Source organism: Coniophora puteana (assembly GCF_000271625.1).
Source record: "Coniophora puteana RWD-64-598 SS2 unplaced genomic scaffold CONPUscaffold_16, whole genome shotgun sequence".
Lineage (NCBI taxonomy): Eukaryota > Fungi > Basidiomycota > Agaricomycetes > Boletales > Coniophoraceae > Coniophora > Coniophora puteana.
The window spans coordinates 109,461-124,987 of NW_006913068.1; the positions used below are offsets into that span (position 1 = coordinate 109,461).

A 15,527-nucleotide genomic window follows, 5' to 3' on the forward strand; every position below is an offset into this window, starting at 1 on the left:
GTGTGCGATGTGTACCGCAGATGGCCGCCCTGTAAGCTCCTGTAAGTGGCATGGCGGCGGACCAAACGGGCCGTGTGCGTGCCGTGCTTGTTTCGCTCGATGCTCTCCTTCGTCTAATCGCCGCAAATGTCATCAAAGATTTTCTGGGGCACCCACGGCACGTGATGTGGTCGCCTCGGACCGGAGGCGCGGATATGTTCTGGGGGTGGGCACACGCGCGTCAGCGCGTGTGACGACTCCCACGAATACTCCCCTGCGAGAATTCAAACTCCGCTGAGACGATCCTATCCACCGCTCGTCTCAGGGCTTTAATCGTTAAAGTACACCGAAATGGCTGCAGGAGAGTACAAGAACCGATACGTTTGAGCCATATAACATCGTTTAGCTGTATTAGAGTAGCTAAAGATGAGAACGTATCAAATTATAGTCCTGTCTTTCCAATTTGCAGTGCTGCCCCTGTCTTATCGTGATCAGCCTTCTTGATCAGCATCGCGAGTTTGGATCGCCCCGACAGCTTTCTTGACTGCAGCAGCCAGCCGACCCTTTCGTCCCAGGCTATAGTTGCTCGGGATACCTTTGTCAAGACGCCGGTGCCAATCAAGCTGCTCCTTTAATTGCGGAACAGTCAGTGATTCAATGGCAGCATCCTCTCGAACCACAGTGATCGAGTCAAGGTGCTGGTCCCGCTTCAATTCTTCCCGTTTTTTCGCAGTGCGAGCATTCCGTTTCTCCTCGGCAATCCTCTCTCCATGGCTGACAAGTGATTCTTTTCGTTTCTTCTCGAGCCCTGCAGCATCTAACAGTCGTGCCTTCTTCAGAAGCAATGCATGTTGCTCCCGTGTTAGCTTGCTCATGAATTCCTCGGTACCATTCTTCTTATATGTTGCCAAAGCATTGATTTGGTGCAAAGATGTTCGCGGATTTCTTATCTTGAACTGACGGAATGATCCCAAGGAGCCCTCATTATCGTCATTAGTTGATGGCATGTAGGCAAGATTTCGTTCCTGTTCTGACATCTGTGCAATAGGGCCATCCATCCGGAACTCTGATGTGAAGCGTTCCCATCCATCTAATGCACCTTTTAGAAAGGCTACAACAAGATCTTGAAGGTACGGCAGGCTGTCTCCCATATTGTGGATTTCCTCGATGGCATGCCTGTTATGCCACTCCCTTCCATCAAAAGTGGCACACTCATGATTCCCAGCTGTAGTAAGTAGCTTTGGGTTATCAATGAGAGACCTGAGGTGCTCCTTGAGGCGTTCGTGAAATGGTCCTAGATCCAGGATGTTGACATTTTTAGTTCCTGGCCCTCGAACTGCTCGCATGTATGGGATGGTAATGGCACTGCCATAGAGAGCAAGAACAGCAAGTTCGCTGAGCGTTGGTGGGTCATGAAGAGCACGATAGAGATTCAATTCTATATGCGAGAAGGTTGGTTTCTCTTTCCTGTCGCGCACGTTTTCAAGGAGGCGGATATAATCTGGGGTCCATTCTAACAGCTCCGTTGCTGCAAGGCAGTGGGATTGATATCGGGTATTGCTGGTGTCGGGAAAAGAAACAGGCTGTCCAGGGCCTTTGACCTTCTCCATGAAGTGGAGGTGTGTATCCTGTAGCCCCTTCTTATCGTCTTTGTGATTGAATATTGCCCCGGCTAAACTTGTAGCCTTGACTCCACCCCGAGTTGTCATATCCATTGCACGAGTCTGCGCATTGGTGAGCTCTGATCCTGGGTCTACATCTTGAAGTGTCGCTTCATTGTCCCGGTTTGGTAGTATTACTGGACCTGCAACATTATTTTTGTCCCAGTAAGCCATCATAGACGTGTTGCCAGCTTTGACACAGTTCAGGTCTTTGTGCATGCAGCAACCTGCTCGAACAAGGAGCAGGCGAGTACGCTGATCCTCCGGTGAGAGACTTCCAAAATGAAGCTTCCCAAATGTCATCGCTAACGTGTGGAGCATCTCTGCCTGTCGCAGAGCCCGATCAACAGGCAGCAGTGAGTCCCATCCCTCAGAACCACCCGAATCTTGCAGCATCTTTGCCTCCGCCTCTTGCAAAGCACTTGTATATCTACAGTCATTGCGGGAATAAGTGCCGGTGTTGAGAAGTTCATAACCAAGGCCAAGGTAGCAGTTCCTTTCTTTCCAGTCCTGGATAAATCGGAACGTTGCCTTCTGATCAGCTGCATGATCCCCGTTCATCCCAAGAAGCTTTGATGTGAACTGAATGACATCAAAGGTCCCGCTATCCCCAATATCCTCAGTGTTCAGGTTGTCATGGAATTCATTGTAGACGGATGCAAAGGTGTGTATCTTTGCCTCCCAGTCCTTTGCTTGAGTTGCGCTTGAATGGTCTAATGTCGAATCAACCCCGAGCAGACGAACAAGATGTTCATAGTGGCCATGCTCATTCACTGTGGTAATCACAGCATGTTTCGAGCTATAATTGATGTGACGGTGACCTGTATCATCTGAACTGATGGTGATGGCTAAAATAACATTAGCATAAAGCCATCTACTTTAGCAGTTGATGCATACCTGTCGCATTCTTCATTTCTGTCGCAACTTGCAGCTGTGAAGCAATGCCACCCTCCAGGATAATGCGAGCAACAGTACGTCGACTAACTGCCTTCGAAATGTTAACTCCAACATTCCTATAGAGCTTCTGCATAATCCGGCCGATTCTATCTTGCGCGCATCCTGCAACTGCAAGTGTACGGACCATAGATCGAAACTCTGGGGAATAAACAGCACGCGAGCCTTTCTGGCCAAGAATGCGCTGTACAGTTGCACCCCGTGCCGCTGCCTCAACACGGTGAGTAACAGTGGCCTTGGTGAGAGCCCGTGCCGCCCTGAGAGCTTGCATCTGGAGCTGGCGTGTCTTCTTCCGTGAATCCGTGAGCTGCTTCCTCAGCTGATTGCTTTCGCGCTGACCCTGTATTAGTTCTTCTCGTAGTGTTTTGGCCTCCTGCTTGTACCTGCTCTGCTCTTGTGCGAGCTGAATCGAAGCCTCACGCTTGATTTGTGGCATGATATCACCCTCCAGCAGTCTCATGTAAGCTGTGACCTTATTCTGTGCTGTTTTCGAACGCTTTGCAGCCTGTTTGGCCATCCGGAGTTGTTGCTGGTAAGTGTTGACCTTCTGCTTCGCTTTCTCGAGCTCATTCTGTGTGTATGTGAGACCCCCATTTGTTTCCTGGAGTTTCTCCTCGAGCTCGTCAATAACTGTAGCCCTCCGGTCAATCTCTTCCAAGGACAACTGATGCAGCATGCTTGAATGCTCCAGTGCTTCTTGTTGAACACTGCATTGTGTTTCTGTCCCATGGAGCTGTGTCCGAGTGCTCTTGAGCTCAGCTCTGGACTCAGAGAGCTTCTCTTTCGTCCCTTTGAGCTCACATTCAGCCCCCTGGAGATCGACAAGGGCTGTTCTCTCAGCTGCTCGTGTATATCTTTGGGGTTGTAAGTTTTCCTTTGACTGTTGTGTTTTGCTCCCCCAACGCGCCTTCGGCCCAAGCTTTGCACTTTCTAGCTGGGCTTTTGAACGCTGTATCCCCTTCCTAGGCATGCTGGGCACCGGGTACCGGGTACTACACTGCAAATTAGATGTTTTTGACGCATTTTGACGCATTTTGGCTGCTTACCTGGTGATATTGACTATAATCCTCGTGTCAGAAGGTGTCTCCGGAGGTGAGTAAACGCTCTTACACGTTTAGTGTGTGATCTTGAGTGGGTCTGATACACGGTGCGTGCAAAACGACCAATTTTCGTTTATTTTTGATGTCTTTTCGCGCACCAGATGCAGATGGGACGCGTCTACACAGCCACCAAAACGCGTTCTGTCGCGTCCTCCTCGATGGATCAACTACACATTTTCTGTGCAATTACCAATGATTCTGACCTCATAGGTAGTGTTATAATATTCCAATTCTCATTTTGTTAGTTTCACGCGTCTGTGCACCAGCTTTTGGATGAGGAATGGCCATCAAAATCAAATGTTTTTCATGTATCTCATTCGTGTTAAACACGCAAGGCGTTGCATACTAACAAACTATGTACATCTTATTTACCTTTCGATCTGTACCATCCCTGGCTTTGTAGCTTCACGCTTGGAGAATGAGTTGATTTTTGAATGCTGCCTACTCAATGTTGTCGAAGCAGTCTCACCGCGAATGCCCCTAATCGGGTAAGCGAGACACTTTTCCCACATGCTCCAGCTAGCTGTGGTTGCCCATCCCCATATGTTCGGGCAGGCTCGGTCGCGCCTGTCGGGTTCTTCCGTTGCGCACAGCACATGTCCGGTTTTTTCGGAGGCCCCTATTAACCCCTGACCCCTCCTTTGCTCCCAGCGCCGTCCAGCCCAAGCGCGAGGCAAAGAGGGCCCTGGGTTAGAGCGATGCGACCGGCTCTGGGGATGATGGTCCCCGACAGCCAGTGTGCTCGAGGTTCATGACGGCGTCGATGATTGCATCGGGGTCCTCTTGCACGATCCAGTGTGAGGTGTGACACGCGCTCTTACCAGCCAACTGTGTATATGCGTAGTCGGTGGGTCCAAACAAGGAACCGAGAGCGGGGTCACCGTGGATAATGCGGAGTCGGACATTCCGTGGGACGATGGAGAGGAGGTACGAGAACGACCAATTGGATTTCTGAATGAGGTCACACACATGCAACGTAGCAGTAGTGAGAAACAATCACTAAACGAGGTTCTAATCGAAGGAATATGGCTCACAGAGAATAGCTGGCGGATCATTTCAGGATCACAGCTCATCTCACCATACGCTTTCGCGAGCTTGTCTTCCCGCTTCCAGCTGGGCCACGCATCCTCGTAATTTTTTGGATACGTCGCTTCTCCGGGAACGCCAAGCATGGTCTTGTAAGCGGCTATCGCAGTCTTGTCGAGCGTGAGTGGCGGGTCGATCAGAACGATCAGTGGCGGGCGTGGGTGCGAGATAAGTGCGGGGATGAGTGCGAGCAAGACAAGGGCACCGAAGCCATGACCAATCACAAGCGTAAGGTCGAACGTGAGATGATGCCGTACGACGCGCTCGATCTCTGATATCGCATAATAGTCGAGGCGGGGTCCAAGACCGTGACCTGGAAGGTCTGGTGCGAGAACTGTGTAATCTGAGAGAACCCCGCAATCAGCGTGTGCAAAGAAATTTTGGAAAAAGGCGAGGAGAATCGGAGGCGGTAAAAGACTCCCAGTTGCACAACGTTAAGGCGAGAAGAGAAGGCATACCACGCTGGACGAGTTCGCGCGCGATCGCGTGCCAACTTTGCGCACTGCACGTGAGCTCGTGAAGGAGAAGTGCCTTCTTCTCTCTTTTCTCCGATGAAGCGGGAACCCATATCGTGGTATTGATGTCCATGGCGATACAGTAAGCGATGCTACTCCTGGTGCGAACAGCAAGGCTCGAGTGTAACCGTGTGCGTCGGTGTATGCGAGTACGTGTATATGCGCGATGATCTCTCCGCAAACGACTCGAATCTGTCTAGGTGAAATAAATGTCGCAAGCAACTTTCCGTGAAGGAAGGGGATGATTCGAGTGAGAGGATATTCTTGGAGATGTAACGGGCACTTAAAAACAACGCGGATTAAAGCAGGCGAAACGCCTCAAGCAGCAAGACCTGCGATGACGCGTATGTGCTACGAGGAGCAGCGCTGCCTGAAGCTTGAAGCTTGAAGGTCTGGTAGGAACAGGATTCTACCGGTGTGGTCAAGATTCCGAAAGCCGAGGGGGGTCAAGTCTAGAATGCCGGCGTGTTGCAGGGGAGATCGATGGGCCGCAGACACGCAGGTAGGGGCGAACCGTCGGGTTATCTCAGACGCGAACGCGCTCACAAGGTCTAAGAAGCACTGGCGGGCAACAGGGGATTCTCCTTCATGAAAAAACGAGCGTAAGCTGAAGGTCAAAAACGGACGTTTCGGAAGGATATGGCGGCCGTGTATGCGATGTGGACTTCTTCTCCCGAGCCGATGGTCGTGTGCTCGGAATATGGTAAACGGCAGAAGAAGATGATAGAACACCTCGGCAAGATGACAGATGCCATCTCGACGTAAGACGAGCGAGGGGGGAACGGATATGGTACTCACTGACAGCGAGATCTTCCTTGATCAAATCAAGACCCGCGGATGGGGTATGCTCCTCAAAGGTCCAAAACTCTCTAAGTCTTCAAAAAACGGTCGCTTGGCACCGGTACCGCACGGGTAATATGGAAGGCGAGTTGGATGCGGAGGTTACTCGTCGCGGTTGAAGCACACCGCGCAAGCGTTGACGCGCTCTGGGTCAACCTGCATCGGAGCTCATCTCCGGGATTTGCCGCTGACATCGGCCGGTGGCGCCGGTGGCGAATCAGGCCGACGCACGATTGCATGGCCGAGGACTGTTGCGCCGTCAGGCGCACTGAACACAGAGGTCGCTTGAGCAGGACATGTATATGGCACCTGGAAAACGTTCGGAAAGTACACAGGACAAAACTCCCAGCCTGCTTCGGCTGAGTCGGTTACTATGTTTGCCGAGGCAACATTTGATTCGGAGTCGAAATTGACTCTGGCGCGGCCATCGTGGTCTTTATCTCCGTTTGCTCAAACCGACTCACCAGCTGGTCGATGGACGTGGCTACCTCTTTGTCGGAATCATCATCTGAAAGCTCTCTGTAAAGTGTGGAAGATGGACGTTAGGAGAAGACTATACAACCGTGAGAGTCTCGCAAGCATCACTAGGGATATTGCACAACTACAGCACGCAATCCTCCACTAGTTTGTAATCTCGGTTCGTCATTCGAGATTCACAGTTGCTGAAATTTTGATCTCTGAGTAGCCCTGTCCCCTGGTAACGCTCATGCGCGCACCTTTACATTCTCCTTGGTTGTCGGAGAAGAGACAGTGCTATAATTACTCTCGGGTGCGACGGAGCTCTGCCCAACTGCTAAAATACGCGTATTCCCCCGGTACAAGGCTGTGAGTATTGATCGCATCCAAGCAGAGTCTTCATTATTTCATCACAGCATTGAGGTCTCGTTATGAAAAATATCTTGTATCTTCGTGCCCAAAAACAATTGTTACGGGCGTCGAGGGCTGACGTTCTATGTCCTTTCTCGTAGGTTTGATTTGAAGGGTCTTAGCCCCTGAGATTATTTTGTTGCTTTTATTTACAGGGAGCCCGCTGCAAGAGATCTAGAATTAATAACACTAGAAACCGGAGTTCTTCAACCATACGTCACCGTTCAGGGGCACTACCTAGGCCCAAGACACGTAAAGGGTTGATTTCGACCACCAACTGAGGGTCTCTGAAAGTGAGTGTCGTCTTGGCAATGGCAAGAATATTTGGCTAAGATTCGAGCATAGCCAGACAGTCTCAGATAGATTGCTGACCCGCTCGCATCGGTTTGGCGCGTCAGAAGGCTGACATCCACTAGGATGAGCAAGTCTGGTACTTCTCGAGTACACTGCAGACACGACCCTGGTATGAATGGTTCGCGTTTATTAGCGCGCGCAATGACTTAAAGGCATTGACTTCCAGCCGGAAAAGACAGCTTCTTCTGACATTATACTTATTCCAGTGCTATAACGCTCCGATGAACCTGCATGCACTGCGAGACGGACGTTATGTCCCCGGTCTTTTCGGTTCCCACCGCTCTCTACACTTCCGCTTTCCTCGGAACAGCGCATGCGTTCGTTATCTAGGCTATGGTCTAAACTTGGCGCATATCTCCCGCCACTCCTCGGCATGCCCTCGTTATATCCTGAAACCACCTGTTCCTCGTGTAATACTGGTGGCTCTACTATGTTCGATGGCTTGTCGTTAAGCCATTCGACGTCACAACACGTATTGCAAAGTTACGGGGTGCGCGCGCTGTGCCCACAATGTAGCATATGTCTATCAACGAACAGCATTTCGTTATCGACCATCGCCGTATGACGTGCGGCCCGTGATCGTATGTTCTCGGCTCTGATCCTGATCACTTTCATCTTCGCTGATTGGCCTCCTTTGGGTCTCGAGCCTGGTCAGCCCAATTCACCACAACGACGCCACAGGCTCCCGCAGCCGCTCTGCTCGGAAAGCTTGCTGGCTCTGGTGAGCACTGCGGTCCCAAACCTGTATAAAAGGGAGGCTTGCGCCCCCAGTCTGAGTCTTTATCATTCACTTTTACTTACATTCTACGCGGCGATCTTCGTAGACTTCTCTTTCCAACTGCATCTTCTCTTGGTCCAGCGCAAGTTCGCGGTCTAACCTTTTGTACTCTAAACAACTTCATCTTCACCTTTTGTTCGATATTCCAACATGAGCCCTTCTCCTTGCTCTGTTTGGGGAAACCCCGACGCTCCCAAGCGTGCCCTGCTGGTCCATGGCATCACTTGCTCCTCTCAAATCTGGTGTCACGTCGCCCACCTCCTGGTTGACCAAGGTAAGGTCTCCTATCTTTCTCTCCAGTCCACCATCAACCCCATCTGATCCCATCCACAGGCTACTACGTCGTGGCACCCGATCTCCTCGGCCACGGCATCGCCCCGCGTGCATCGGAGTACTCCTTTGACGCCCTCGTCAAGGCCCTTGTGCCCTACGTCTCGCCCGTCTCGCCCGACCTTATTATTGGTCACTCCCTCGGCGGCCTCGTCACCCTTGGGCTCATCCAGTACATCCCCGAGGAGTCGCAGCCTGTGCACGCTGTTATCGTCGACCCGCCGGTGCATCTGACGACAGAGCAATATAACATGTATAGGGTCATCTTCACGGGTGCTGTGCGTGAGCCCCAGGGAGCGGATGCGTACGCGAAGATGTTCCCGAGGTGGCAGCTGAGCGATGCTGCGTGGAAGTCGTTTGCAGATGAGCTATGCGATCCGGCTTGTGTCGATGCGCTCTTCAACGTGAGCTAATCTTAATGACATCTTCCCGTTATAATTTACCGACTGAGCGACTTATCAGCAACACTTCCCTTGGACATTCAAACATGTGCTTGAACAGGCGCCACACGACCACGTCCGGCTTACGATGCTCGGTGGTGACCTCAGCTGTGGTGGAGTGTACCATAGCGGGCTGACGAGCGAGTTTGATCATGTCATCCCTATGATGGTGAAGGGCGCTTCGCATTGGGTGCCTCTGGAAGACCCCAAAGCGATCGTCGACGTCGCTCTTGCTGGTGTAACGTACGAGGGCGAGTCAGACGTTCAGCTCACGATCGTTGAGGAGCCGCGGGCTCCTACCGAGTTGGAAGTTTCAGTGTCGGTTGGCGTTCTTTCTTAGAGTCCTGGATTGCGTACGCCTGGGAGATTCAGAGGCTAGTATTATCTTTGTTGATTCTTTCTCGCACTTATCGTAGCTTTACACAGCGACATCCTGCTAATTTTGTGCGTTCTTATATGTTTGTATTTCGACTATAAAGCGTTATATCTCTCGTTCAATTAATATCAACTTTCATGAAATGAATTATGAATCCCGTTTGATTATCTCCATCTGACTGCAGACTTGATCCATCCACCCACCAATATACACCTTTGGTGCTTTTACCGAATATGAGGGACTTCAACCTCGAGCGGCTTGTACAGCTCGTGACTATACATAGCTAGAAAGATGATACAAACGAGACGAGTGATGGGTCAGGAAAAAATGAATAAGTTAGGTGCTTGAGTGTGTGGGAGAGAATGTAGCCCAGACTAGTAGACGCTCGCGTGGCGAGGGTGGCGGTACTTCGGCAGCCAAATACGACCAAGCGCACCGGCGCCTTTGCTCCTCTTCTCGATGTGGCCGACGTTCATCCCAAGAGCGAGGCCAGATTCTCCAACGTAGCAGCCACACCAGCTGCCATATACTATCAAGCACCACTGCATCAGTGCTTCCTACTACTGTGGACACGTCTCATGTCAATAGCATGCAGGAAGATTACCCATCCAGAGTTTAGCCAGCGTGTGACCACCGTAAACTCGAGCCTACCAGTGAGCAGCCTGGAGGTAACTGCATCTCATCTCTCGGAACATGTATGTCTCAGACGGAGATCGTATTTCCACCATTTTCCAATTAATACTAGAACAAACCCCGAGTTTAGGTCGATGTACACATTCAACATTCTGTTGACGTTTAACCTTAATGTGGGTACCTACCGACATTATCGCAGGTGTGCCCATCAAGTTCATTATGCATGTTATGAATTATTTACTAGCGTACCCTATTTCTCTGAATCTCTCTGATTAAGCAAATAGCATCCAAACATATGCTGGGGCATAATTATGACTGGTGTAAGTCATATATGTAAGACGGATGCTAAAAACTTCTGGAACGTCATCCCATATCAGACAAACAGACCCTGTGGCTGACATGCGCTTTATACAACAGGCATTCCCCTCGAAGCATGTGCTACTCAATTTCATAATCATGTCCGTGGTTGGCATCTCCTTTCTTCTGCATTGGTCTTAGGCGGAACGTTATTTGACATCGGCCAAACGCCTCTCCAAGTACTCAATGGATTCCGCTTGAGAATCTAAGCTTCAAGTTTATCCGTGATGCGCCACCCACAGCATATCTATTCCATTCAAAGTTAGTAGAAGAAATCTCGGACTATGGCACTTCAGACAATCTACGTACCGCATTTTCCGCCCACGTTTATTCTCTCTTAAATGAGCACATGGAGCTTCGCGGGACGCTGAATCTCATTCTACCAGCTTTCCAGCGACAGCTTCCCGACGGAATTCATCGAGATCTCGGCTTTATCTAGTTGCCGGACGCGGAGCAGCTGGCATTGACCAGCTGTAACTATCAAGAATCTAAAGACGCCTATAGCCTTTAGTCTCCGTGAGCTACTCCAGCAATATCGATTGAAATAGTGACTGCTACTGATGGTATTCTGTGGTTCTTACAAAATATGATGGCAGCTTTGCTAAAGCACCGCGATTGGCGATGATATCGCATCCAGCCCCTTCCTCAATCTTCTTCCGTGGCGCTCGCAATCATTTTAGCACCCGTAGCCCTTCCACTTTGTCATTCGGTGAGACCCGCTGTTATATTACCTTTGCTATCTGTCATCAACGTAATGCGGCCTGGTTATGACAGCGGCTCATTGTTCAGTAGCCGTCCACCCAGCAGGAAGAAAGGCGCATTCAGTCTAGGTTATAGTGAGTCACTGCGAGTTTTCTGCGGCGCGCTGAGCCCGAGTCCTCAAACAGCTCCGTTCGCTTGAGTCATAGCTGACCTCTTTGCTAGAAGCAGTCTTCCTGATAACCGTGCTGTATACAGTCTATTAACCTGATTCTATCCGAGGCCTTAGTTCTGGAGGCGTTTCTAATCTGAGTCACGGTCTATATCGGTCTACGCCTCGCGGAGCTTCCTCACTATAACCTTCTCCAGCCAGAGCGACTTTCTCGGTGTAACTCATTTTACAACACGGACCCGACCATTGGTGATATTGCAAATGTATGTCGCATCAAGGAGAGCGGTGGCGCTACCTCACAACATGAGGTGCTTCTGCCACTAGATCTCCCTGATATACTATACATCGCGGCCATTCTCCGCTTTTTGACTTTGCTGTGCGATGCACAGACGAGATCCCGCAGATTACCGCAATTGTTCCCTGAACGAGTAACCTTTCATACATGATTTAATCTTTCGTATAAGAGGGATCGTGCATGCCACACCGTATCTTGCAATAACTATTGTGTTCTCTATCTGCTGTTCATTTCCGACAACCCCTTTCCCGCACTCTATAAAATCTCGCTGCCTACAGCTGTATCGCTCGTGCACTCGGTCATTTATCTCCCCGACCATTCTATCTAACAATGAACACACTCTCCCCGTGCTCAGTCTGGGGAAACCCTGACGCACCGAAACGCGCGCTGCTGGTGCATGGATTTACTTGCACCTCACAGATTTGGTGCCATGTTGCACAACTTCTTGTCGAGCAAGGTGTGTTCTACTCTTCCCCCGTCAGCATCAACCCTCACACAACCTTGCTGATAGGCTATTACGTGGTGGCACCCGAGCTCCCTGGGCATGGTATTGGCCCACGCGCTTCGGAGTATTCATTTGACGCACTTGTTAAAGCCCTCATACCATACGTCTCCCATGCATGTCCGGACCTTATCATTGGACATTCGCTCGGCGGGCTCATTACGCTCGGACTCATCCACCATATCTCTGCAGAGTCACGAGCTGTGCATGTTGTCATCGTTGATCCGCCTTTAGACCTCACGTCGGAGCAATTGAACTTCTATAGAGTGTTATTCACGACTGCAGTCAGAGAGCCGCCGGGAACTGAGGCGTATACGAAGATGTTCCCGACGTGGAAGATCAGCGATGCTGCGTGGAAAGCATTTGGCGACGAGCTCTGCGATCCTGATTTAGTTGATGCATTGTTCGACGTTAGTCATCCACATTAATGTTTTATGCTTGCCAAATGCTAACATCATTTGCACACAGCAACATTGCCCCTGGAATTTCAAGCATCTTCTCAAGCAGGCGCCACCAGAAAACGTCAGGCTGACGATACTCGCCGGCGATCTCGACAACGGTGCCGTTTACTACAGCGGACAATCAGCTGAGTTCGCGCACGTTACGGCAATGTCAGTGAAGGGCGTATCACACTGGATCCCACTCGAGCATCCAAAGGCCATCGTTGATGTCGCTCTTACCCCTCTGTCTCTAGCTACGAGAGAGAAACTTGATGAACGGGTCGTAATAGACAAGGTATCTAATGTTACCAATCAAAAGGACTTGACGTGCGCTTCCCCTTAGATGTACAAACCAGAAACTCATTATCATCGTTCCAAAACCTTGCTACAATGGATCGTTGCTTCTCAAGTTTCTTGTTCTTTCATACCGTACCTACTGCGTAATATTTGAAGTGTCTTTAGTTTAAGTACCACATGTCAGCTAGATATCTGATGATAACTTCTCGAGAGTATGATTATATCTAGGTAAAGTTTGGGGACGTCCAGCTGTTGCATTGTTTTCATAGGTAGTGTATAATTCTTATCGAAAGCGGGCCGTATACTTCCGGAGTCCATGATGTGGATACTTCTGGAGTACGAGCCGCATGTAATGGCACATGTCTTCCTGAATGCTCACAGCTATGTCTGTCTCCATAACCAGGATGATGGGAACTCTTCAGTGCTTTGACGACCCTAAACGTTTCTACGCGAACGGCGATCAATTTCAGGGGGAGCCCGACCCGGACGGACGTTATAGCAAGCTTGAAATGTCTGTCCATGTTGTGCATATTTCTAGAACGCGACAAACGTGTGAAAAGGGAACGTAAGCGCCAACCTAACTCCTTCAGATCCGTTGTTATCACCCTTAGCGAGTGGCGGGTTGTGGAAGAAAGATAAACAAGGTTTCACGATTTACTCCCCTTGCCACAAGCTGTTGATGACGTTATGTAGCGATTCTCTCCTTGTGAACTTTTGCCGTTGCGGCGAAATTTGGTTCGTGAGTACCAGATCCAGGTTATCAGGTCACAAGATCAACAAGCTTTGCCGCAACCACCAGCCATCAGGTACCCGCAACTTGAAGATCAGGCTCGGGATAGGAGGACCCATAAATACTTGGCAAAGCTCGAGATGCTCGCCGGTCGGAGACCTTTTCGTACGCGGGTGAACGTTGTTCCTGTGCCCCATCATGGGAAGATGAATGCAATGCTTCCATCGACACGATTTAAGAATAGCTGTGGCACTACAGTCTAACAACACAACTTCTGTGCGAAAACACCTGAATAGAAATAGCTCGTAACATATCGGGGTACGTGCGTCCATGTTTCATCACAATAAAGGGCGCTCACTGCTATAGCTGATACCCGACTGGCTATCACAGCTTGCACCGCTCGCAGCGAAACTGTATTCCGATGCATTGTCCATAACGGTCCCAGGCGGTAACGGCGGCGCGCCCCAGAAGCTATCGGGTGTACGACGAGCATTAAAGTCGGTTTCGTAATACACAGAGTCGTCATATTGAATGAAGGACGAGCCCACGCTCTTCCCGCCCGAGCTCTGAGAGCGCACGAGAGTGCTCTGGCTTGGTGATGTAGATGAAGAAATGACGTCACGTTCCCGAGCGCGACGTCGGCGCCACCAGAGCAGCGCGATACAAAGAACAAGAACCGGTATCGAGACGGAGGCAACTATGATAGGTGTATTGGAGGCTCTGGATGAGCTGTGCGCGGAGGAGGAAGGTGGTGAAGGCGAGATTGGACTTTGAGGTAAGTTTGGGTACGTAGTTGGCGGAGGTTGAGGCGCAGTTTCATCAGCAACCACGCTCGGCCCGGGGACGGGAAACGAGAGGATCGTTGAGGGACTAAGAGGAAGGGATGAAGATGACGGGAAAGGAGTAGACCCCACACTGGGAGACGTGCTAGAGGGAGATGGTGATAATGACGGCGACGATGATTCAGATTCCGAGCTCGGTTGGAAACTTGGAGGGCCAATAGGGCCAGTCGAGCCTGGCTCAGTACTCGCAGGGGTGGAGGTGCTAAAGACCGGGCTATATAACGTGGACGATGTGGTGGGGGGTAATGAGAATGGGATAGTAGACTGTGTGGATGTGTCCGGCACGCCGCTAGTAGTCGCTGAACTTTCAGTAAGGACTGTAGTTGATGTCGAAAAGGACGAAGGTAACCAAGATGAAACAACGGTGGGTGCGGTGGAACTACCAGAGTCTTGAAAGTCATCAAGCTTAAAGCCGTCACGGATGATTACTATCGATTGTGAGATGATGATGCAAGTAGAAAGAATGGCCAAGGATGGTAACGCACGGGAAGTCTCACCGAGTACGGATGTCGCTGACGACAGAGGGCTACTGTTGCTCAAGTCCAACTTGGCTAGGAGAGCCGAATGACGGCGCAAGTTTTGAGACGAAGGGGAGGATAACATGAAGAAACTTCAGTTAGCCAATATGAAAGAGGGAAGGAACGGTATATCCGTGAGAGGTTAGGCGTTAAGAACGCGCATCTGAGAGACACGCCCATCCGCTCGAAAGTGATATAGACCACAGGAGACATTGGATACCAGCAGCTAAGGTGAGAGATGAAAGTCGAATCACATCATATCTGGGGACACTGCACCTGATCTTGATGCTTCCCGCTGAAACCGACCATGTTTAGGCAGAGACCAGGTTGATAAGGAAGCCAACCGCGGCGAGGAGAAGGTGTGCATAGGGGGACCGGGATCGAGACATAATGGGCATGATAAATCATACGACCAGATAAAACTCAGTCGTTCTGAGTATGAGAAAAAGAGCAGGAGTCGCGATTCACTGGTGTAAGTAGTGGGTGCGGTGCAGAGCCGCGACACGCCGGTGGCTACGCTTGAACCGTGTGAATTAACAGTGCTGTGGCGATGCGATTGGATGGCGACGCGTCGCACCAGCATCTCAACCACATCCATCACTTTCCTCCTGTTGTCGCATGACGCCCGCGAGGCTAGACATAGCCTTTGCGATCCTCGTTCAATCTCCACCTTTTATGTCCCCAAGGAAAGAATACTCGCCGCCGGGGCCATAGGAAAGCAAAACCAGAATAGGAAGCACTGCACGCGATGTCACATGAATT

At 50.5% G+C, this 15,527-nt stretch overlaps 5 protein-coding genes across 5 annotated transcripts; 2 read left to right on the forward strand and 3 right to left on the reverse strand.

Moving 5' to 3' along the window:
* Nucleotides 1–470: 470 nt before the first annotated feature.
* On the reverse strand, nt 471–3,030 carry CONPUDRAFT_65951 (uncharacterized protein; the record flags this gene model as incomplete). Its single annotated transcript, XM_007775929.1, has 2 exons — nt 471–2,488; nt 2,538–3,030. 2 exons carry the CDS (start codon nt 3,028–3,030, stop codon nt 471–473), a joined length of 2,511 nt encoding a protein of 836 aa, XP_007774119.1.
* Nucleotides 3,031–4,067: 1,037 nt separating this feature from the next.
* On the reverse strand, nt 4,068–5,733 carry CONPUDRAFT_169295 (alpha beta-hydrolase). Its single transcript, XM_007775967.1, has 3 exons — nt 5,239–5,733; nt 4,729–5,123; nt 4,068–4,645 (listed from the first exon to the last, which is right to left on the reverse strand). The coding sequence occupies exons 1-3, from the start codon at nt 5,366–5,368 to the stop codon at nt 4,385–4,387; spliced, it is 786 nt and encodes a 261-aa protein (XP_007774157.1). The 5' UTR covers nt 5,369–5,733; the 3' UTR covers nt 4,068–4,384.
* Nucleotides 5,734–8,018: 2,285 nt separating this feature from the next.
* CONPUDRAFT_169296 (alpha beta-hydrolase) lies at nt 8,019–9,394 on the forward strand. The gene is made up of 3 exons (XM_007775968.1): nt 8,019–8,408; nt 8,468–8,868; nt 8,927–9,394. The coding sequence occupies exons 1-3, from the start codon at nt 8,285–8,287 to the stop codon at nt 9,242–9,244; spliced, it is 843 nt and encodes a 280-aa protein (XP_007774158.1). The 5' UTR covers nt 8,019–8,284; the 3' UTR covers nt 9,245–9,394.
* A 2,372-nt stretch (nt 9,395–11,766) lies between these two features.
* On the forward strand, nt 11,767–12,721 carry CONPUDRAFT_158894 (alpha beta-hydrolase; the record flags this gene model as incomplete). Its single annotated transcript, XM_007775969.1, has 3 exons — nt 11,767–11,893; nt 11,948–12,348; nt 12,407–12,721. 3 exons carry the CDS (start codon nt 11,767–11,769, stop codon nt 12,719–12,721), a joined length of 843 nt encoding a protein of 280 aa, XP_007774159.1.
* Nucleotides 12,722–13,653: 932 nt separating this feature from the next.
* Nucleotides 13,654–15,227, reverse strand: CONPUDRAFT_169297 (uncharacterized protein). The gene is made up of 2 exons (XM_007775970.1): nt 14,733–15,227; nt 13,654–14,675 (listed from the first exon to the last, which is right to left on the reverse strand). The coding sequence occupies exons 1-2, from the start codon at nt 14,848–14,850 to the stop codon at nt 13,744–13,746; spliced, it is 1,050 nt and encodes a 349-aa protein (XP_007774160.1). The 5' UTR covers nt 14,851–15,227; the 3' UTR covers nt 13,654–13,743.
* Between the last annotated feature and the right edge of the window lie 300 nt (nt 15,228–15,527).